The following is a 23,303-nucleotide window of genomic DNA, read 5'->3' on the forward strand; positions in this document are numbered from 1 at the left end:
AGCCTTTTTGTCCCATTTCATTTTTGAAACCGTATTGTTCACTAGCAGAAACCAAGAATTAACAGCAGGTCCTACCGTAGCTAGAACACCCTGTTACACGGGGCTGGAAGAAGCAGCACACAGATGTCACGTTACCGCCAACTGTCCCCTAATCATACAGAGGACTCCTGAATAACGCAATGTCTATGAATGCAAGTTACAGTACCATTTAGGCATTTTAAGCCAAGATCTTAAACATTGCCAAGGCCTGTTTATTAAAATAAAATTATATTCTAATGTAGATGCATAAAAACAGATCAGAACCGTCATGACCATCTAGTCCACAGATTTTTCTGTTGTAAGAGCTTAGAACTTAATTAGCCCTTGGACTTGTCTTAGAGCTTTAGGCTAAGCATATCTGTATCCCATACATATTTAAATTCTCACTGTATTAACTGCTACCACTTATCCTGGGAGGCTGCTTATCTACCACACGCTCAGTAAAGTAAAACTTGCTTGCATTACCTCGAACCCATTGATGTGATACAAATTATGCAATCTAAAGTGTTCATAGACCATACCACAAAATTATATACACGCACATATATATATATATATATATATATATATATATATATATATATATATTACACATACATATGCAGGTAGTACTACATGCTTAGCCTGTAAATGATGATGGGGTCTGATCGTAAGTCCCATGAAGAGGTGTAATAAGCATATAGCCACCTCTCACAAAACAGAACTGCCTGGACAAGGTAAACACCAGAAGCAAATATAGTGCATGTTACAGCATCACTGAGGAGAGAATGTTGCCTTTTTGGAGTATATATATATATATCTCTAACAAATCACATCCAGTTAAAAATCCCACTTCTATGGAACTGGTGTTGTGTGACAAAGGCGCACACCATGGCATGGTGTACAACTATTCTAAGTGTCTGATCTTGACACAGGCCGTCTTCTGACCCTGCTCATTGGAGTATATTTAAAAGCTTGGATTCTTCTCCACTTCACTGTTTTTTTACCTCCACCCCTGCCTTCTAATCTGTTTTTTGCATCTCCTGTTCTGCTCTGAGTGTACACCACACACTGGGATTTACACATAGAGGAAAGTGCTTCAATCAGTGCATTATAACCCCCCCAAGACAACCTTTAAATGTAGGCTCTTAGGTTGCCCTATAACCAGATAGCTGCAAAGGTCTTCTTATGATAACCAATATCTGGAAGTCAGTTCTGTAACTGGCACATACAGAACACTTATGGTCATCCTTTCGCTTTCTACAAACTCAGACATTGTGGACTTTGTGTGCTTTGATGTCAAATCAATCCTTGTAAAGTTCTCTCCAACAGAGATTGCTTTGCCTCCTTTCTTAGAATAAAGAATCAAATGGAAAAACAGTTAAGGAAACACAAAAAAGGAAGTTAAAACCCAATAGGGATTTTATTTACTCACTACAGCTAGTAATGCATTAGCTACAAACAGTTACAGTTGAATGGACATTGGTTTCAGGCATAAACAGCTTGGAGCTACAGGTAACTTTTCACTTTATCATTTAAGTGCATTTCTGGACTAGTATCTAGTCACGCAGAAAGAAACTCAAATGCGGTGTCCTTTTCCTCCTGAAGTTCTTTGGCAGTTAAATCCATCTTCTCACGAGAGAAGTCATCGATCTTTAGACCTTCAACAATCTTCCAGGTCTTATCCTGATAAAATAAGGAAAAAAAACCCAGCAAAATTAGTAGTTGTGCAGCTCCTCTAATGCTGTATTCCTAATTTTATTGCATCTTACTGCACCTTCAAATGGGAAGACTTTGCAGAGAGAGGCTTACCTTGATGGTAACAGGGAAAGAATACAGCAAACCTTCAGGCACTCCATAGGGGTTTCCATCAGAAATGACACCCATAGAAACAAACTGCCCCTAAAGACAAAAAGTGGTGTTTATTATTCTGTTCTATATGGAAGCTCTATATTTTGTTTGATGCGTTTTAGAATGTTCAATGGGGTGAGAGAGCATTAATGTGTGCCCCTAGTGCCTGTGCACGGAGAAGTATTGTCCCATCACACTACGTGTAATCCTTTAACATATCTGTCCAAGCATTCTTACTGTAAGCAAACAAAAAAACCCCCCCCAAGACCAAGCACTCAAAATACTTAAATATCAGAATTGTTGGAATTGTTTAAGTAATGGATAGGATCTTGGTCTCCATGTGATTCAAACAAGCCAAGTACATTGACCATTTACCTCTGGGGTTCCAAACCAGATGTCTCTCACATGATCACAGATGGCTTTGGCAGCAGACATGGCACTGGATAACTTCCTTGCCTTAATCACAGCTGCACCGCGCTGCTGCACAGTCTAGGAGGGGGACAAAGAAAAGTAGGGGGATGCCCCATGTCATCAGCAGTAATAGTCTAATTACAGTATTTATCCCATACACAGCACCTTCGTATTAAACCACACCATGCCTCCTGCAGCAAATATTTTCATGAACTGTGATAGAGATGTCTACTGTAGAAAGAGATGACCCTGCTCTAGAGCTTACAGCCTAAAAGGAGTGAACAGTCCCGTTTTAGGATACATCAGGACAAGTAGTTTAACCACCAAGCATGAACGGAGCCACCTTTGGTAATTTATTATTTTATATAGTGCTGTACAGTGGGTAGACAGGACAAAAGTAGTAATTTAAAGCACGTTTAACACATACACTGGAAAGCTGCACTGTTTTGGCAGACAGAGCTAAATAAGTAAAAAATAAGTGCTTCTGCTGTAATGTTGGGCCGCTGTATTTGGTTATACTGACCCCATAGTGGCAATCTGTGGCAACTGCTGTTGCACATGACCATCTGATGCAAAGTTCCCAACATCAACATCACAACCAGTGAGGCTCTTAATATATTACAGAATATTTAACCACACTTAAAAGGGAGGAAAATAGCCTTACAGAGATGAAGTCTCCTTTTATCCAGCTGTCATCTTTCACAGCATCAAGTGCAGAAGACTCCTTCCCTTCGATGTTAACAGAGGCATGAGAAGCATCAGGATACTGGGTGGATGAATGATTTCCCCAAATAATCACATTCTTTACATCACCAGATGACACTCCCAGCCTGAGTGCAATCTTAAGTAGGGAGAAGAAAAAAACACAAACAGAAGATATTAACGATGGACAATTCGATATATTTAGTCAAATGAGATCATGTGACTACAAAGCTGTATAAGCTAACTATATACCCTCTAATGACACGCTACTTCTTGTACAGAGGATAGCAAAATTACCAAGGCGTATATGTGCGGGGGAGATGTGTCGTACAGAGACATCAGTCAGTTGGTATGCAAGATCTACTCACTACAGGTTACAGAAATGTTAACTTTTCTAAAGGTCGGTAATTTTATGTTAGGATCCCCGGCTACAACAAGGAGTTTAGTTCTTTGGGCAACTTATGCTCACCTAATACGGTTTTATGCTTTCTATTTCAAGATCAGCTATTAGAGTGTCACAACATGCCCCTATAGAAGAGTAATAGGCTTAGAGGAAGCAATAATCACTAGAGCTGCCTGAAACAGTAATTATAGTACAGTAAGTCTGCAGCAATCCTGATCAGCATCAAATCATGACCCCCCCCCCCGTGCAAAGGGAATAGGCAAGAAGCTTAATTCACTGAGTGGGGACAAGCTGGATGTGTACAGGCTTTTACATTTCACAAGGACTTTAGCTCAGTCATATCACTAAAGGGATAGACATTTGGTTTACTACTAGAGGGTGTATTTTTATTTTTTTAACACATGTATAAGGTGGCATTCTGCCAAGAATTACAGGAATGCAAGCGGACAAACGGCATCAGTAATATTAAGCGTTTACTCCTAATGCTTACCTGAGCAAGGGCTCTGTTGTGATCTAAACGGGTCAAGCAGCTAAAGTTCTCTTTAGGGATGGATGGAGCAGACCTCAGAGCAGTCAGGCAGTTGGTGTTGGCTGGATTCCCAACAACCACAACCTGAAACCATCCAGCAAATTAATGCATACGACTGCATACAGTTCAGCTTCCCAAAAAACATATAGCGAAAATTCCAGTGATTACAATTTTTTCAAAAAAAAAAAAAAAATTTAGACAGAACCCCCACATTTATGAAACAGATACTGCTCCACTCACCCTGACTGTTTTCTTTGAGTATTTGTCCAAAGCAGCTCCCTGAGACTTAAAGATTTTCACATTGGCTTTCAGCAAGTCCTTTCTTTCCATGCCCTCCTTTCTTGGCATGGAACCAACCAGAATGGCAACATCTAGATCCTTAAAGGCCACTTCTTCCTTATCTGTACCAATCACCTCTGTACAACAAAGTCCAGGAAGATCAAATTACTGCACTGCTTACCATCAAACTTAACACTGCGCATACAACTTGGTATAAGAAACGATTTTACCAATGGCCAGTAGGGTTGTATGCGCAAGCTTTGCTGGTACCGGCAGACCAGATGCAATCACCTGTACATCTGTTGACCCTATGAGGTGTTATCTGCAAATACTATTCGAAAATAGTCTATGCTTGGACATTTCTTTTTCATTCGTTTGATGTGCTCCTCCCGATGAGTATCGAGCACCAAGACACAGTGGGGTCTATTTACTAAAGAGCTGTCTTGACTTCAGTATACATAAAAGAACCAACCCTAGCGAGCTTCTGAGAACTGATTGGCCCTGTATAATGCATAGTTAAATCAGGGAGAGTTCTCCAAAGCCAGCTCATTCACTGAATTATTCATTACACAGGGCAAACTCAACCTTTAAGCAGGAACAACGTAAAGGAAGATAGTTTATTTAAAAGGAGAAATACTACCACAACAAGAGGACACAACCATAAACTAGAGGGGCAAAGGTTTAATGGTAACATCAGAAAATATTACTTTACGGAAAGGGTAGTGGACGCATGGAATAGCCTTCCAGCGGAAGTGGTAGATGTTAATACAGTAAAGTCATTTAAGGAAGCATGGGATAGGCATAAGGCCAAGCTAGATATAGGATAAGGGCAAGTACTAAAGGAAAGTACTCAGAGGTTGGGCAGACTGGATGGGCCTACTGGTTGTTATCTGCCGTCACTTTCTATGTAATAACCTGCCAGGGTTGGCCCTCCATAATTAACACTTAATAGGGGAGTTGAACTCAATCTCCCTTTGGTGGATAAGACCCAGCATGAAGACAAGAAGGAAAGCAGCGACAATTATTACAGAACATGGTGAAGGGGGCATGAACATCACGGGGTCTGGGGAAACAAGCAATATTCATCAAAGCTTGGAAGAAAAAGGGTTTGATAGCTGGGGGCAGCTATTGTATGCATTTAAGTGTATATATGATGGCAGGAATACCCATTTTGATTGTAAGAGGGCAACTAAATCTATAGGTTTTAGATTTGGGGCAACTACTGAAGAAACCCCACCAAAAAAGTTGAGAAACGCTTATCTATGACAGCATATTAAAGGGTTCACTATAACGCATGTTAACCAATACTGACGAGAACATACTGCTGATGTCTTAGTTTTAATTTATATCTCTGTGGGTTCAGACATTAGAACACATCCAAGAGAAAATAAGCATCTATGGAGCTGGACACGACAATGGACATAGCAACCCTTACAGAGATCCCTATAGAGAACACTGAAAGAAAAAAACAAAAAAACATTTTCTCTCTCAGTTGAATAATCATTGTTTTCCTCAATGTAATCTTTGCAAGGATCGCTACTCAATTATTCATGAAATATTTATCTCCAGCATTAAGTTAAGCTTTGTGTGTGTTGTAGGGGGGGGGGGGGGGGGGGGGGGAGAGAAGCACGTTAATGAATTGATAGGGCTGTTTTTCATGGAGAGTGCATATATCACCTTTAAACTTGAGATAAGGCAAAGTGTGTCAGCAGTGATAAATGTACTTTGAGTCTGCAATAATGTAACAAAACGCTCCATAATCCATGAAACCATACAAGGAAAGGTTATGCTTTTGGGAGAAAGAAGTCTACACAATACAAAAAGAATAGTGTGAAAAGCACAACAAATATTTACCTTTCAGTGTAGGGTGAGCACTGTCATGAAGCTCCATCACAACCCCATCCAACACAGACATCATGGGCGTGATGTCCAACAGAACAAGCACAACAGGCTGTGGAGGAACCAAAGCTAGCATTAGGACCTCTAGGAAGAGTCCACCATGTCCCATGTGCTACAACAATCTTAAATGGGGAATACAGGCTTCAGGATTAGCTTGTGTCTCAGCATGTGATAAGCTTACCCCCTGTGGTACCTTCAATGGGGCAATACTGGGGAGGAAATGAAGCACTGGCACTTTAAGGCTACTGGCTAACAGGCGCAAGCTATGCTCTTAACTGCACAGAGCGTGGCATTAAAGAGCTGGATCTGCATCGCAAGCAGCCGTAGAGACAAGCGTCCTATGCATTTGCCTGGTTCGCCAGATGGTCTGACCTTCTGTATCTACTTAATTACACAAGTTAGAAGCCATTGTGCCATGCGACCCTACTAACCCCCCCCCCCCCCCCAGCTGGCTCATATGTCCAGCAGGATGCAATTTCTAGCTGCCACCGTGACCTAGAATTTGGTTTAGTTGGGCCACGTCATGGCCATAGCTGCGGAATAAAGAGTAGATTATTGGGTACTCTATAGCAGACACGTAGGAAGTATCAATATACACAAACCTTTGTTTTTATTCCTTGTCGATGCACACACAACACTGAACCTGCTGGTTTATGAGACACACAGTGAACATATTTTGTGTTTGATAGCATTTAGTTGTAACTAAGTGTCGCAGTCAGTCTAGTTGAGGATACTCTGCATAAAGTCTTTTTTCATTCAAAAGGGCTGAGCACTTCTACTGGGGTGTCTAATGTTTAGACTGGTGAACAGGATCCCCACGAAAAAGTTTGCTTTTTTTTTTACCTCCAATTTACTGGACCAGTGTAAAGACCAAACCAGCTCATCTGCGTGCTAAGTGGAGACAAAGTTGTCTCTTGTTTAAAGTTTGGTTAACCTGGAGTTTCTTGAACGTCCTCCTTTGATGTAACTACATAAAACACAGCTGACCTTCTCTGATGAAACGAGCAGGAGTTGCTGCTTCTTAATACCTACGTAACGCTTGTGTAGCCAATTAGAAAAGTTACAAAAGATTTTGAGGTCTCGTCTACAGCTAAAGACTCAGTTCTTTCTTGGAGAAATATTGCTCATTTTACTTGCAATCATGCCAGTAGCTCATGCTTCCAACAAACAGCCAGGAAACAAAGCCTTTCAACCCTGGTTTTCAGAATTTTATTTCAAGCTCATTGGAAAGATAAATAATACCGGAAATGAACGTTACAAAAATGATGTAAATGCACGTTTGGTAATTTATTATTATTACCTGGTCTTTGCCAAAGACAGACCCATTGGCGATGCTTTGCATCAAGGAGTAGGCGATCTGACCCGCAGCGCCGGTCACCAGGACTCTGATAGCTTCGGGCTGGAACACAAGACAGGAAGGATGCGGTCAGCATTTTATCCAACACAGCGCACGCTTTCCACTTCTGGAGACACGTGTCCTTATGACCTTCATCATACAGCCATGTTACTATACAGAAGGAACCTAAAGGGGAATAAACTCCTGATGCCAGAGGAGCTTTGGCATTGAGGGTATATGGGCAACCCCAACATGAATCCATCAGAGGATGCGAACGTCCCATCACAGCCCTTATGTCGTCTATTATAATAACCTCACAGAGCCGAGGGTAAAGTCATCTCTCAATCATGTTTTGCGATGCCCATCACAGTGTGCTGGGCTATCACACCCGCTCCCTGTACTGGCATCGCAGTGCAACAGAACCCCAGAGAATGTACGGTTGCAGCCGCCATGTCCAAAGATGGACAGCCCATTTTCAAATTCAGAAAAAACTCCAGGAACTAAAACCATTCTATCCATCTTCAATTATAACATCCTATGCGATAACCGCAGACAATTCCATTATATACAGGGATGTATAGGGCCAACATTCCTAGCCATGTTCATAAGGAACAGCTGGAAGTGTCTTTCCCGGTCACATTAGACAACCATGGATTTCAGTAGCTGTAAGGAGGGCACAGATCCGAAAAAGTATTTCTGAGCTATTTTGCTGTAGTTTAGGATTCCTGTGACCCAGTCCAAATAACATGTCACGCCAAAGAATACACATTTGAAGCAGTTTGGAGTCACAGATGTGATATTTTAGGTGCCTTTCCAGCTCAAACACTACACTGATCGGTTTCTTTATGGCAATGCTAATGAAGTCTGTTCCTCCCTAGACTTTCATTGGTCAGAGGAACCGGTGATTAAGACTGAGACAGTCTACCGTTTACTACGACTTTAAGGAGTCGGGTGTTTAGACTGGGCTAAGATAACAGAGCTAAACCAGATTCAAATGGCTAATAAGCAGATCTGCGGTACTTCTGCAAGCAGTCATTCTCATACCAGTAATAAAAACAAAAAAAGTGGTGTGCGCCCCTTTAACTTTCCGAGAACTCCATTAAACTCATTATAGAAAAGCGTGTTATCGGGTATTATTTTCAACTGAATATAGAGGTCATGTCTGACGCTGGAAATGTTATCGCTTCTCGGCCTTTTGGCTAAGATCAAGTGTAGTACCCCTATGGGAAGAGGGGGGAAACACTGATCCTCTGGCCTTAGGGCCGGGAAAGCATGGAGCCCGAGATGCTTAAATTGCCCTGGCAGCAATGCACGGTGAGCGCATGTTTTTGCACAGGTGGCCATCCTACACTTCCTCCATTGCACCATTCGGGTATGGAGTGAAATTTATTTTTTAACCTGGCTAGGCCAGTTAATGGCCTGCCCTTATTTATACATCACAATGTGTTGAAGCACGTGTGCCAATTAATTGCTTTTCTTTGACTCCACGGTCACGGAACCACTTTGCGAGGCCACGTTTACCCTTTGTTTTTCGATTTTGACACTTTTGTTTTGGACACTTTTTTTGGGAAAGTGAAGCCTAAAGGGGGTTACTCACTTGCGGGAGTGCCCCAAAGGCAAAGGGGTCTCACCCTTAGGGGTGAGACTCGAAGATCCGGCCCTCCCATGGGGTGGGAAGGAATTTGTCTGGGTTCCCCTTGTTGGGACCCAGTATCGTATTGGGCTTCTGTTGCCTCCTCGGAGCACAGACGCAGCACCAAGGAGCACGCACCTCGGGCTCCAAAAAAAAAAAAAAAGCTGGAAATGTTATACAGATATTGTTCTGAGCAGTTATGAAAAATTTCACTGTGAGGGGCAAGGAGAGATTGGCACTGTAACCAAATACAATTGAGAATGTGTTGGCACCAGAGATGTCTGCATGCAGATAATTTGCAGAGTGGAACACATATTGGTTCCAGGCCCGGGCACACACATGCATGCTTATTATGCCAGCTTACCTATAAGGGCCACCTGCAGTCCTGCTATACATGGATCCATCATACATTTATTGCCAATCAGAAGCAGCATGAAGGCCTGTGGAGCTTTGGGTACCAGTCCTGACACATTTACTACATACAATAGACACAGACTGAAGTCTACATCAAATAACCCTTTACTGCCTTATTATATTGGGAATGCACCTATTATATATACACATGTACATATATATATACACACACATATATAAAAGATATATATATATATATATATATATATATATATATATATTATACAGGGCACAGGCTTCCCGCTCACGCACCAATAAGACGAATATTTCGTTACATTGGATATAATCTTTTTCTTCCCCACTGAGCGAACACCGCCCCTCCCCGAGCCAGCGTATGAAAAACCGTATTGAATCAAAAATTCAATATGGAGACAGTCGGGAACAGGCCAGGGCAGCGCAATGCACACAGCCCAGCCGGAACATACCATTCTGATAGCGATGTACAGTGAGACGAGGAGCTGCGATCAAATCACAAGGTCAGTCTGCGGGAACGGCTGCTGTCAGAGTGACTATGGGTCACCTCTATACACCGCTAGGAGATGCGACGGCACACGTGACTCACACACCCCCTTGATTCTTCATTGTGACTGGCGTGAAAAGGTTTTGTAGTTCTCAGCGTGTTCGACGCGCGTTTCAGCGCATTTAGACAACGTTAAACGTGGACTGCATCGCCCAGAATGCTTAGCGGTACATATTAATGTATCAATCCGCCTCTAACGACGTGAAGTTGTTAAGAAATTACTGATCTCGCGTGGGGATTATTTTGCGTGTATGAGGACTGCTAGAAACAAATCTCATGACAAATTTGTATTTGTACCTACAGATGGTGTTACACTCATTACAGCTGCTGTATATCAAACAGCTTACTGAGTATCGCTTTCAGCTAAAATAAACAATTCTAAATAGTTTGTCAAAATTACACCAATCTGTCACACCTGGGAAGGGCCGCTGGCCATTGCTTTAGTAATACGTGACCATCGTATACTTTTAAGTGTTCCTACTCAGTCACATGATGCCCAACATCATATGTGATATAATATAGATATACCTGAAGAAGAGGCCTAAATAGTCTCAAAAGCTTGTAACCTAATGCAATTCAACTATCCAATAAAGGATAAACATCATTCCCGGGAACAGTCTGGCTACCCGGGGCCCCCCTTGTGGGATGCGGGTAGGAGATCCCCCTGACGTTGCAGACTGTAGTTTCCCTGTGGTGACCCGGAGAAGAGGTGCTTAACTCGGAGTCTCCGTGAAACCCGGGAGAGTTCCCAGGTATGATGGTAACTAGTCATCTATCCATGTGGTTTCTTCACTATAATGAAGTTTGCAGAATAGCTGCAGCTCACTGACTTCTAATGAATTGAGTGCAAATGTAAACCTGAAATAGTTTGGCACAGCCTCTCTCTCATCGTTAATCAAACTATATTGCCATGTTTCATTATAGTACAAATATAAATGCAGTCTATGAAGTTATGTATTAATATTTTATTGTATAATTCGAAACATTTTGTTATTCCATTAAATAATGATTCATGTTAAAGGCATTAGAGTGGGTGTGTATGTATGTGTAAGTGTTGGAGCAGTGTGTGTATGTAAGTGTATGGTGTTAGAGTGAACACGTGTATGTGTAAGGTGTTGGAGTGGCTGTGTGTATGTGTAAGGTGTTGATGTTGGAGGGGCCATGTGTATGTGTAAGGTGTTGGAGTGGCTGTGTATGTGTAAGGTGTTGGAGTGGCCGTGTGTATGTGTAAGGTGTTGGAGTGGCTGTGTATGTGTAAGGTGTTGGAGTGGCTGTGTAAGGTGTTGGAGTGACCATGTGTATGTGTAAGGTGTTGGAGTGGTTGTGTATGTGTAAGGTGTTGGAGTGGTTGTGTATGTGTAAGGTGTTAGAGTGGCTGTGTAAGGTGTAAGGTGTTGGAGTGGCCGTGTGTATGTGTAAGGTGTTGGAGTGGCTGTGTAAGGTGTTGGAGTGACCATGTGTATGTGTAAGGTGTTGGAGTGGTTGTGTATGTGTAAGGTGTTGGAGTGGTTGTGTATGTGTAAGGTGTTAGAGTGGCTGTGTAAGGTGTAAGGTGTTGGAGTGGCCGTGTGTATGTGTAAGGTGTAAGGTGTTGGAGTGGCCGTGTGTATGTGTAAGGTGTTGGAGTGGCTGTGTATGTGTAAGGTGTTGGAGTGACTGTGTATGTGTAAGGTGTTGGAGTGGCTGTGTATGTGTAAGGTGTTGGAGTGACTGTGTATGTGTAAGGTGTTGGTGTTAAGGGTGGCCGTGTGTATGTGTAAGGTGTTGGTGTTAAGGGTGGCCGTGTGTATGTGTAAGGTGTTAGAGTGAGCACATGTATGTATGTATGTATGTAAAGTAACATTTTTGTTGATAAATCCTGTTGTTTTGACCCACACAAAGGGCGCAACTAAATTTGCTTTTCTGAGGTGACAATATTGAAGATCAGATTCAGAGGGCCACACTCCGGAGGCATATGAATGAAAGTTCTGATGTCACTTGACATCAGCCATTCTTTATATTCCCGTGTGCTGCCCTGCAGTATGTGAGCTGAATAAAGTCATGGAGGAGAATCTGATCTTTAGTAACACGTCCCTCCCAGGGCAGGACTGCACTCGGTCCTATAAATGTAATAATCACCCCAAAATACGTAGCCCCCCTTAACACCCGTGACCGCGTAAGCATTTTGTCTCTACAAGCAACCGTACACACGATTACTGATTACGCGTTTTGGGTTATAAAGTAACTTTTCCGTGGAATGTACCATTTTATTGTAGCAGACGGGGGTAGAATAGGTAGTCAGGGAGAAACTCGGCGGAGAGCGGGATGCCTAGCCCGCCCCTCAAACTCGGATGGAGAATTTCGTAGAAGGCGCTGTGATTACACGGTTGCTAGGATACAGTGAGAGGCCTTCGCGGTTTTAGGCCGCCGGATAGAGCGCGGCGGGGAGGCGATTTCATCTCGTAAAGTGGGACGCACCGGGCACCTGTGGCATAAGCAGCCAGGTCCTCCTAGGACAGTGACTTGAGTAGAGGTAGGGCCTTTCTACACGTTACAGATCTGCGAGGCTCGCTCACACACATTTAATTTATTCCAGAGGCCGGGCTGTGATTGGTAAATAGTCGTTTGGTTGGGCCATCCCTGTCTGTCAAGCTGTATACCGCGCGTTATTGTAAGGGTATAGTAAATACGGCGGCGCACAACACCATCTTAAAGCTCCTAACTTGCCTGCACATACCATGATGCAGTACTCCCTGCCCCTGCATGCAACAAGATCCAGCAGGGTGTTTACTCCCCTTTTTTGATTGCTGGAGATGGCTGGAGGATCTTATAATATAATGTAAAATAATTTATGATAATTGCGAGAAATAAGCGTACTTTCTAAGCTAGACAGCAAATCTAACAGCAGTAGTTTTATCAGTTTGGCCAAAACATGGGATGAGATCTTGCCAAAATTCATGGACTTTTGGGAAGACCTCCAGGAGAAGACGTACCTAGTGTAAAGTTCTCCCTGGAGTGGTTTGAAATGCTTGCATTTTAGCGATTGGCATAGATAGAGATGGACACAGTTTGGCAATACTTTAAAAGTTGGGCATTATTTTACCTCCGAGAGGCTCGGATCAGTGTCTCGTGAGGAGCAACTAGTCTCGGGGTCAATGTCTTGTCCCACCTACCCTTACAAAGGCAGCCTATACCAGTCATCAGCAATTAGCAATGTTGAAAGGGCCATTCTAATGTCCCTGACACCCCTACTATAGAGAAATGCATATTAAAGTACTGTGTGAGTATATAAACACGCATTCTACCACAGTGGGAAAAAGGAATATAAAGCACTTACCTGACCCAGAAGTTACACTGTTACACTGTTGGTGTATTACCCTGCGCTGGGCCGCAGTACTGCTTATCGTCTTTCTGTTTCTACAAATTGGTGTAACGATATGTTTATTGAAAATAAATATTCAATTTAAAAAAAGTTGCCTACTTCCTCCACGTTCAACATTTCTTGCCACTGATTGGCTGCCTGAAGCCGTCAATCAGCATCAGGAAAGGCCTCCCATTGAAATTAAAGGGAAGACTTTGCATATGCACACTGGGGTCTATAACAGACCCTCGAACTCAGCCTTCACCAGAGCCAGCGTTCGCGCTCACTGGAGGCGAGTACATTATGTGCTGGGAGGTATATTCAGCCGAGTGGATCTCCTGGGGACCATACAGCTATTATGGCTGGGAAGCACCATTTGACCCCCCCCGTCCCTTATCACACAATATGCATTTTATTCTGGTGGGGCACTTTGGGGCGCTAAACTTTACCTTTAACAATATGGGAACTTGATGGGAAGGAACCTCAGGGACAGAATATTCAAATGTTTGCTCTCACAATACACTCATAGAATGGCATTGTAAACAAATCTGGAAATGTCAGTTTTATGTGATGTATGTTACGATATACTGTATTGTGCGGGGAAAGTGACAATCCAGCCATCACACCCTCCCCCAGCTCCTCGGCTTGTTGGGCATGCTCCGCTCAATACAGCTCTTTCTTGTCAGGGCAGGATAGTCACCACCAGCACTGGCACGCATCAGACTTCCAGGGGGTCTAATGAGAACCCCCCCCATGCATGTGCACAAACTGCTCCCATTCATATCAAAGTGGTGCAAAATATAGACAGAAGTAGTATGGTGAGCTGCAGCATCATAGGAAGTTACGTTTTTGTGGAAATATTAAAGAACCTACAACAAGCTTTAATATGCATTCATCAATGGTAGGGCCGTATGATACTGTCCCTTTAAGGACGAATCAGGTGAGACGATTTCATTAGCATACTTGTCATCTTTCACTTAACCCAATAAGTAATTATAAAATGTCTCATTATGTGGCACTGTTCTCATTTTGAGAGAAAAGGCGGCCAACGCTTAGTTATATTCTGATTTATATACATTTGCATTTGAAGAAGTTGTATATTCGCAATGCCTTATATCCTTCCTGCTTTTAATGTTAGGCTGGCCCGGGCAATGTGATAGATTCATAAATGTTGTATAGAGTAATTACAGGCTCATTACATCAAACGTACAAAAACACTTGAGATAATGTTGCATCATAATGAATGCAGTGAACGCTAGCCTGTGCCGAGCCGAGCGAGCCGGGGTAACAGTATCTGCGCTGCGTGGTGTAACTCGGTCACAGAGCTGGACGGGGAAAACTCTGCTGCTGGTATAGATTTTATTTTTAATATCTCTCTGTAGCTTGCTTTATAAATGTGACGGCTCGATGTAAGTTTATAGCAACTGTTCTTCTTTTATTCTAATATATATATAAATATTATTTTATTTGTATATATATATTTTTATTTGTATATATAAAAATATTCTTTTATTTGTATGTATGTGTGTATATATATATATATATATATATATATATATATATTAATTAGTCATTCGATGGTGGCAGCGTGTCAGAACTCTCTTCCTAAAGGCGTTTTAACAGATGTCTCAATATATTTTATAACAAGAATTATTTTTGTATTCTATAATACATATTCTAACATAATCACATTTTACTGCATTTGCTAGATTAGTTTACATTTGTACTTCACTTTTTGATGATATAACTTACAAAATAGGCGGTTCATGTCTGTTTTTTGGTTGTGTAAATGTCAGTATGAATAACTCTCATCACTAAAGGCATGACCATGATTTGCATGCAATTGCCCCTTTTCATTGCTGGTGACCCCACAGTAAATACTGTAATCTTCCTACCAAACCCAGAAGCGATTGGTAACGCTCCCCCTAGACCAGGGATGCTCAAACTGTGGCCCTCCAGCTGCTGCAGGACTACATCTCCCATAATGCTCCTTCAGCTAAGGGGCTGGCTGAGGAGTATGGGAGATGTAGTCCTGCAGCAGCTGGAGGGCCGCAGTTTGAGCACCCCTCAAACTTTGCACTTACATTGTAGCACAGTGAGTGTGAGCCTCTTGCAGTAAATAGTTAGCGTTAGTGTTGGATTGAACATTGCTTGAGCTTCTTAGATTTTAAAGTTTATACGTTTTTAATGATTTTTGTGTGTTCATAATATTCCATGACACTAGATGGCGCCGTTGTGCTAAAATTTAGTTTTCACTCAAACTTGGCATCAAAAGGAAAATACATATTATTAATGGCTGTTTGAACAAGTTAAACAGTGGGAAGTTTTGTGATGTAATCGTGGAACATACAATGCATTAACGTGTCTGTTTGCTTATGCCTTCCGACCCAGGGCTATTTTACACTAAAGGACCAGAGCAATAGGTGTGTTTTTTCTCTTCAACCCTAATTTTCCTATTTCTTATAGGATTATGAGAGCGAAAGCACTCTCATACACGCTACACACTTTTTATTATGTTTTAGTATCTTTGGTTTGGTGAATAGCAAAGGGTTTAAAATTATTACATATATATATATATATATATATATATATATATATTCCTGCTGCTGCTGTTTGTTTTTATTACTTTTATCCTTTTTGCATTTTTATTCAGATTTCTTTTTCCACTCTTGTTTTTCATAGAGCGGCTCATGCTTTGAGATGCCTTGGGGTGTTACCGAGATCCTGCTTATAGTTATATAGTACCATTGATGATATAAGTGTGAGTGCTAACATGTGAAAATATGGACAGTTTATAATAGTATTTATCAATGTTCTCAGGTTACAAACAAAAACTTTGCCAGAGGCGAGTAAACTGTCCAGTTGGTACATTTCTAGTTAGAAGATCATATGGAAAATGGACACACAGTGGACGATAACAGCTGCCCAGAGCAGCTGTAGTGAGCCCTGTCTTACAAGATCTAGTGTAGTGGGGTAAAACACCAGTGAAAGTTGAAAGTGTACGTATACTTTTTTTAACGTGTATACATTTAAATTATTTTTTTTTTGAACAGTGAGGATTTTGCTTCCTCTTTATCTGGCTCCGATTGTCCTGCCTGTTGATCACATAGTGATCAGAAAGCAGGGATCTGGAGCCTTCTTTCATGATCATACCGTATGTGATCAGCTACAGGGGGCCATCATGGACCAGAGCCGCCATCGCCAGTAGAATGGAGACTGAGCTGTATTCAGACAGCCTTCTCCCTGTGATCCCAAGTGTGATCGTTGCCGCAGCACTGATTTTGCCCTGTGACGTACCAGACGCACCACTTGTCTCATAGTCAGTAAAGGATTACAACTTTTGCAGCAGCTGTCTGATATTGCACGCTGCTGGAAAGAAGTAAAATCCTTCTCTACTGAGTATTTTCTTAATAAGCAGTCCTTTCGTGTATATTTAGCATACATGTTCCAGAGTAGAGCAAGGAGGTTCTAGAGTCACAGTTCTAGTTTGGCTTGACTGGCTTTTATTGCATTTCTCAGTCACCTCCCCCCATTAACCCACTACTGCAGATTAGACGCTTCATGATTATAACTATTTATACTATTTTATACAAAAATACTATATTTCAAAAATGCACAGGTTTAATAACATTTGTTGTTTAACCTTTTTCAAATTGAGCTTTGCTTTGTGTCTGAGGGATGTAACCACTCTTTATACTCAAGGGTATACTCAAGGGTTATACTCAGTTTGTGTTGCGGTGGAGAGAGGCTGCTAGATTGTGTTTTATGCAGCAGTTGTGTGCTGCTGAATTGTGTTTTGTGCAGGATGATTAAAAAAAGAGAGTAAAGGGAAGATAAGGGTTGAAGAGAAGATGGAGAGAGAGAAAAAGCGGTAGAGGGATGATTAATGAAAAAAGTGCACAGCAGTTAATGATCTGTGTGATTCGTGTGTACGTCGGGTACTGAGTTGCATGAGCTGCTATACATTCATTCTACGGCGTATTTTCTTTGTCATGGCTTCTTGGGATGTGTCTACCTGGCCGGGGTAAAGGATCTGGAGAACTGCTAAAGCTATTAGCATTGATAATTAAAGACTGTACATTGAGACGCTAATCTAATCTTGCATTGACTCCTAAAAGCTCCAAATTGCCTCCTTTCAGTTTCAAAACCACTATATTGTAGTTAAATAGTCGGAAGTACTGGGATACGCATTTCTTTTGCTAAATCAACTAATCCCAAAAAGGCCACGCTTTGTACTATTTACTTTCATAAATTGTAGACTGTGGTGTAACAGGTGATCGGGGTGATCGGAGTGATGTGCTTATACATCCACGGTACATTTTTGGTGCCAATGGTGTAACTTCATGCTGTTCCTCTCATCAACCCACGTTGGTTTCCTCTGCATCTTTTTTGTTTTTTTTATTATTTTGAAGATCGGCACGGACAGAGCTCTCCCATGTTGCCGTTCTTCTTCTTCTTCTTCTTCTTCTTCTTCTTCTTTATGAGTTTGATGCAAAATTATACAAAATTGGACTGCAGAGAGAGAAGGGTTAATGGCTCCAGTGTTTTCCATTTGGTTCCCAAATATAACGCACATGAGTGTTTGTCAATGTGTTTGTTTTTTTTATACTGATAATATAATTAATTTAATAATAATAAAGTGACGATGCCCCACAAGGACAAGCATCACGCTAAATGTACACTCAGTGCTGCCGTTTAATAGATTTTTGGCTGGGTTTTACCAAGCGGGAGTAGCATGTCTCAAGATCTGCTTCACGAGGAAATCTATGAAATTCCATTTGGAATTAATCTTCTATTTAAAAGTGATCAGAATAATTATGACAAACTATTTTGATGATGTATGTCGGAGGCTGAATTATTAGTTACTTGCAATATAGTGCTGATTGATTTTTATTTTTTTTATTTTTTTTTTACTTATCTGTGACTTAAAATCTGAGCCGCCTAATTAAAGTGGTAATCTGTCTGATACTAATTACTGGTTGAAAAGTTAAGATTGCCTTGGGCTCTGTTCTAATGCACTTCGGGAGAGGAAATGTTGGGATTGGAAATTAAATGGCGTACATGTGAGAGAATCGCATACGTTAAACGGAGAACAGCCTTTAAATTCTTTTCTGGACTCAAAACCAAAACAACTCCAGCTAAATATACAGATTAATGAACCAACTTCACTTGTTTCCTTCAATAGGAACCTCAAGAACACGTTACTGCGCATGCACCAGCCGCATACATAGAAGGGCGTTCCAATTCCTAAATATGTATTATTTGAGTGCATATTGAAGTCCATTTTTTACGGACACCAGTGCATTTTATGTCAAGCATATGTATGTATGTATGTATGTATGTATGTATATGTTCGTGTGTGCTTAGCATTACCAATTTAGAGAATGTAAGCTTGGAAGTAGAACTCTGTCTTTATCTAATGTATCGCTTTCTCTTAGTCTGTCACTTTGTTGTATCCTTACAATGTATGTACTGTAGGAAGCTATAAATACACTTTTAATTTAAAAAATTAACAAAAAATATATATATATCTTTTTATCTGTACGACAGCCCCGCTCGCATACTTTAGAGTTGACCTCCCGGCATTGAAGTTAGAACAGCCGTTAATGTTTAATTATTATGTATTGCAATGCATTTAGCATGGACTCCGGTGCATTGTAATCAGGACATGCGTTCTTTAGTAATGGAAGTTCAAAAATGTTTTGCTTCCCTACAAGGAACTGTCTTCTGCGTCAGCGAGTTCATTCGATGCGCTTCTGGGCATGTGCAGGAAGTTTACGGACGGATACTTGCTGGATTTAGTAGAGGCAGCCGGGGAAGAGTTCATTTTCTAACTCCAATAACTAACCAACGCCTGCTCCAAAATCTGTAACAAATAAATCTAACATTTTGGGGTTTTTCGATGTGCTGAATATTTGTGTGACCTTTTGAAGTGTCACCGCTGTGCATTGTAAACGAGTCGGCTATTTGCGATCTCCATAAAGTATAATGTGATATCACGTTCCATCCTTTTCTGACCTCCTCCCCATATAGCCGTTTCCATCAATGCTTCCAGACGTGGCTTTGTTGTAATGCATATCCGCAGTTCCATGAGGGATCTTCGGTAATGTTGTCGGAGGTGTGAGGTAGCGTCCTCGTAACTCGCATGTCTTCACCATGAATCGCGTCAATGGGGAAACATCATGTTTTGTCGTTCTAGAATCCATCGTCTTTCTCCTTACTCTAAAGCACTGTGTGCAGAGTCTGTATGTGTGACTGTTATACAGAGTAGCAAATGTACGAAGCGTAACTTCCCCTAGATTACAAATATGGAATATAATAAAATACATACGGGCATGCATTACATGAACGAGGTGTCTTGGGCCAGTCATCTCACCCCAAGGAGGCCGCGCTTCCCCGGGCTCCTCGCGCTTCCCCGGGCTCCTCGCGCTTCCCCGGGCTGCTCGCGCTTCCCCGGGCTCCTATCGCTTCCCCGGGCTGCTCGTGCTTCCCCGGGCTCCTATCGCTTCCCCGGGCTCCTATCGCTTCCCCGGGCTCCTCGCGCTTCCCCGGGCTCCTATCGCTTCCCCGGGCTCCTATCGCTTCCCCGGGCTGCTCGCGCTTCCCCGGGCTCCTCGCGCTTCCCCGGGCTCCTCGCGCTTCCCCGGGCTCCTCGCGCTTCCCCGGGCTCCTATCGCTTCCCCGGGCTCCTATCGCTTCCCCGGGCTCCTATCGCTTCCCCGGGCTCCTATCGCTTCCCCGGGCTCCTCGCGCTTCCCCGGGCTCCTCGCGCTTCCCCGGGCTCCTATCGCTTCCCCGGGCTCCTCGCGCTTCCCCGGGCTCCTCGCGCTTCCCCGGGCTCCTCGCGCTTCCCCGGGCTCCTATCGCTTCCCCGGGCTGCTCGCGCTTCCCCGGGCTCCTCGCGCTTCCCCGGGCTCCTATCGCTTCCCCGGGCTCCTATCGCTTCCCCGGGCTCCTATCGCTTCCCCGGGCTCCTCGCGCTTCCCCGGGCTCCTCGCGCTTCCCCGGGCTCCTATCGCTTCCCGGGCTCCTCGCGCTTCCCCGGGCTCCTCGCGCTTCCCCGGGCTCCTATCGCTTCCCCGGGCTCCTATCGCTTCCCCGGGCTGCTCGCGCTTCCCCGGGCTCCTCGCGCTTCCCCGGGCTCCTCGCGCTTCCCCGGGCTCCTATCGCTTCCCCGGGCTCCTCGCGCTTCCCCGGGCTCCTATCGCTTCCCCGGGCTCCTATCGCTTCCCCGGGCTCCTATCGCTTCCCCGGGCTCCTCGCGCTTCCCCGGGCTCCTATCGCTTCCCCGGGCTCCTATCGCTTCCCCGGGCTCCTCGCGCTTCCCCGGGCTCCTATCGCTTCCCCGGGCTCCTATCGCTTCCCCGGGCTCCTATCGCTTCCCCGGGCTCCTATCGCTTCCCCGGGCTGCTCGCGCTTCCCCGGGCTGCTCGCGCTTCCCCGGGCTCCTATCGCTTCCCCGGGCTCCTATCGCTTCCCCGGGCTCCTCGCGCTTCCCCGGGCTCCTCGCGCTTCCCCGGGCTCCTATCGCTTCCCCGGGCTGCTCGCGCTTCCCCGGGCTCCTCGCGCTTCCCCGGGCTCCTATCGCTTCCCCGGGCTCCTATCGCTTCCCCGGGCTCCTATCGCTTCCCCGGGCTCCTCGCGCTTCCCCGGGCTCCTCGCGCTTCCCCGGGCTCCTCGCGCTTCCCCGGGCTCCTATCGCTTCCCCGGGCTCCTATCGCTTCCCCGGGCTGCTCGCGCTTCCCCGGGCTCCTCGCGCTTCCCCGGGCTCCTCGCGCTTCCCCGGGCTCCTATCGCTTCCCCGGGCTCCTCGCGCTTCCCCGGGCTCCTATCGCTTCCCCGGGCTCCTCGCGCTTCCCCGGGCTCCTATCGCTTCCCCGGGCTCCTATCGCATCCCCGGGCTCCTATCGCATCCCCGGGCTCCTATCACATCCCCGGGCTCCTATCGCATCCCCGGGCTCCTATCGCTTCCCCGGGCTCCTATCGCTTCCCCGGGCTCCTATCGCTTCCCCGGGCTCCTCGCGCTTCCCCGGGCTCCTATCGCATCCCCGGGCTCCTCAGTTTGTTTCCGGTTAGTATAAAACATGTTTCATTGTCTCCGTATGCTGAGAAGGCATCTGGATGCACCTTTAATTAAGAATTTAAGATACTTACAAGCCCTTTTCCTCTGCCGATTGCCAGTTTAATAATCGTTGAAGTAGAATTATACCTCCACCTCTCTGAATATTGTTTGCTATTGGAGAAACCAGATAGAAGACACCAACACTACTGTTCTTACCCGATAAATTGCCCTTTTCTTTAAAGAATAGAGACTGTTAGATTTGTCTCTTTTTTTAAAGATTTGTTGAGTTTGTTTTTTTTGTTATCTGGCGGCTGATTATTGTCTTTGCTATGGCTTAAGAACATAAAATGTGTTTGTGGGTTCATCTCCCCAGCCTCATTTATTAAAAGTGAACTATGTTTTAAGCCCCACGGGGCTTGGTTATTAAACGTTCCATTGGCTAATTCTCCATTACAGATGTGTTTGCATCATTCTCCCGCGCCATCGCACGATAGACAAAAATGTGTTTTAATTCTAGAAAAGTGTTTTAGCGTTTCATCCTGCTCTAGGTTTGCCTAATAATTTTACGTTTGGAAACTTTCTGCGATCCTTCCTGTTAGTACCTGAGAGGTAGCCGCAGATGGTCCCACGCGTTGAGCTTGAAAGATACTGATGATTACTGATAATAGAGGCAATTAATTTGCGCATGTTGTTCTTTTCTTTGACGGGACGTATTTTGCTTTTTCAGATGTCTTTCTGCCTGGCTGAGCTGTACCTGTGGTCTTTAAAGAATACCTTACACGCTGGAGGTAAATCGCTTTTATTGATGTCATGTTATAGAGAACAGTGGGGTTCTGCTATCACGACGTCTCAGAATGATGGATCTCTGCAACAATGACACGTTTTGGGGGACACTTTGGGCATTTAAAGGCTATGCGGTGTGGAGCAGTTTAATGTTAGAAGCGAAAAAGCATTTTAATTCTCTTTTGTGTGAAAACCATGAACTCTGTTTCTGCTCCCTGTCAGTAAAGTTCATTTTATGGTTTTACTTCTTCCGAGGTTATAAATAGAGGTTACCGACTCGCATATACAATGTCTCTATAGAGATGTCCACTGAAGCTAACACAGGTCACTGGTCTTCTGCAAATATTCTTCAATTATGAAGGCAAACAGCTATAGTGATAAAACATGGACTATTTCATTATAAATGTCATCTGAAGGGAGGAAGATTGTCTCAGGCGCCGCATCCTCGTAACCCAACATACGGAGGCTCTGCGCTGTGTTACCCTGCAACCGGAGATCAAATGCTAATTTACTGTTAAATTAAAATCAGCCTCTGACGATACCAGGAACAATTGTTCTGAGTTCAGAGAATGTATTGATGTGGAAAAAGCAGTTAATGACATTTGCTGGGAACCTGTGTTAAACCAATTGAGTGTGGCTGATACGCAGCACGGAGCCGTGTATTGCATGTCTGTCTGATATCGAGGGCTCGCGATATAGCGCGGTATTCCCAGTAAATAACGCTCTTATTGTCTTTCTTTATGACCTAGATGAAGAACTTGGCGTATGCAAGTACCACGAGAAGAAGGAAGCAGGTAAAAGATACTTTATATGTGTCCTTTGTCCTGATTAACATCTGTAGTTGTGAATGGCTGCTTCGTGCCGTTCTTTAGTGCTTGTATGTAGTACGTGTTCAAGGCTGGGTTCCATGTGAGTCAAAGTCAAGCATTTGCCTTTGGGTGCCAAAAGGTTGGGCGTCACCCATGTGGACTTGCTGTAAAAACTGTCTTCAGTCATTCAGTTGGCTGGCCACACATTAATCAACATGATTTTTGGGATGCTGGAGATATTGCTGTCCCTGCTTGTTTAAAAACCTAAGCTATCCTATAATCACAAACACTGTGTGTTTTATGAGTACTCCCTG

At 43.7% G+C, this 23,303-nt stretch overlaps 2 protein-coding genes and 1 pseudogene across 2 annotated transcripts in view; 2 read left to right on the forward strand and 1 right to left on the reverse strand.

The window, feature by feature from the left end:
• Window positions 1-1,581: 1,581 nt before the first annotated feature.
• On the reverse strand, window positions 1,582-19,541 carry LOC149303260 (malate dehydrogenase, cytoplasmic-like). The gene is made up of 12 exons (XM_089481406.1): window positions 19,354-19,541; window positions 13,312-13,391; window positions 9,426-9,536; window positions 9,060-9,205; window positions 7,393-7,491; window positions 6,048-6,144; window positions 4,155-4,330; window positions 3,876-3,998; window positions 2,945-3,121; window positions 2,245-2,358; window positions 1,831-1,920; window positions 1,582-1,704 (listed from the first exon to the last, which is right to left on the reverse strand). The coding sequence occupies exons 1-12, from the start codon at window positions 19,539-19,541 to the stop codon at window positions 1,582-1,584; spliced, it is 1,524 nt and encodes a 507-aa protein (XP_089337532.1).
• Window positions 8,608-8,818, forward strand: LOC149303261 (U2 spliceosomal RNA; annotated as a pseudogene).
• Window positions 19,542-22,124: 2,583 nt separating the features above from the next.
• The window catches only part of LOC149303262 (WD repeat-containing and planar cell polarity effector protein fritz homolog), an 81,351-nt gene continuing 80,172 nt past the window's right edge, over window positions 22,125-23,303 (forward strand). Inside the window, exons 1-2 of the mRNA XM_089481407.1 lie at window positions 22,125-22,185; window positions 22,930-22,974. Coding sequence (XP_089337533.1) covers window positions 22,125-22,185; window positions 22,930-22,974 — 106 coding nt within the window. The remainder of the gene's footprint in view (window positions 22,186-22,929; window positions 22,975-23,303) is intronic.

The sequence above is a fragment of the Sceloporus occidentalis genome, unplaced genomic scaffold, assembly GCF_023333645.1.
Source record: "Sceloporus occidentalis isolate IW3139 unplaced genomic scaffold, rSceOcc1.0.p SCAF_15, whole genome shotgun sequence".
Taxonomy (NCBI): domain Eukaryota; kingdom Metazoa; phylum Chordata; class Lepidosauria; order Squamata; family Phrynosomatidae; genus Sceloporus; species Sceloporus occidentalis.

What these genes read in the sequence shown, in the direction of transcription:
- LOC149303260 (XM_089481406.1), bottom strand. Translation starts at nt 19,541, where the DNA reads ATGGATTCTAGAACGACAAAACATGATGTTTCCCCATTGACGCGATTC. An exon ending in CTGTCTTTGGCAAAGACCAG is followed by an intron (nt 6,145 to 7,392) that starts GTAATAATAATA and finishes GTTCCTCCACAG; the next exon opens with CCTGTTGTGCTTGTTCTGTT. An exon ending in TGCTCACCCTACACTGAAAG is followed by an intron (nt 4,331 to 6,047) that starts GTAAATATTTGT and finishes TTTGTTGTACAG; the next exon opens with AGGTGATTGGTACAGATAAG.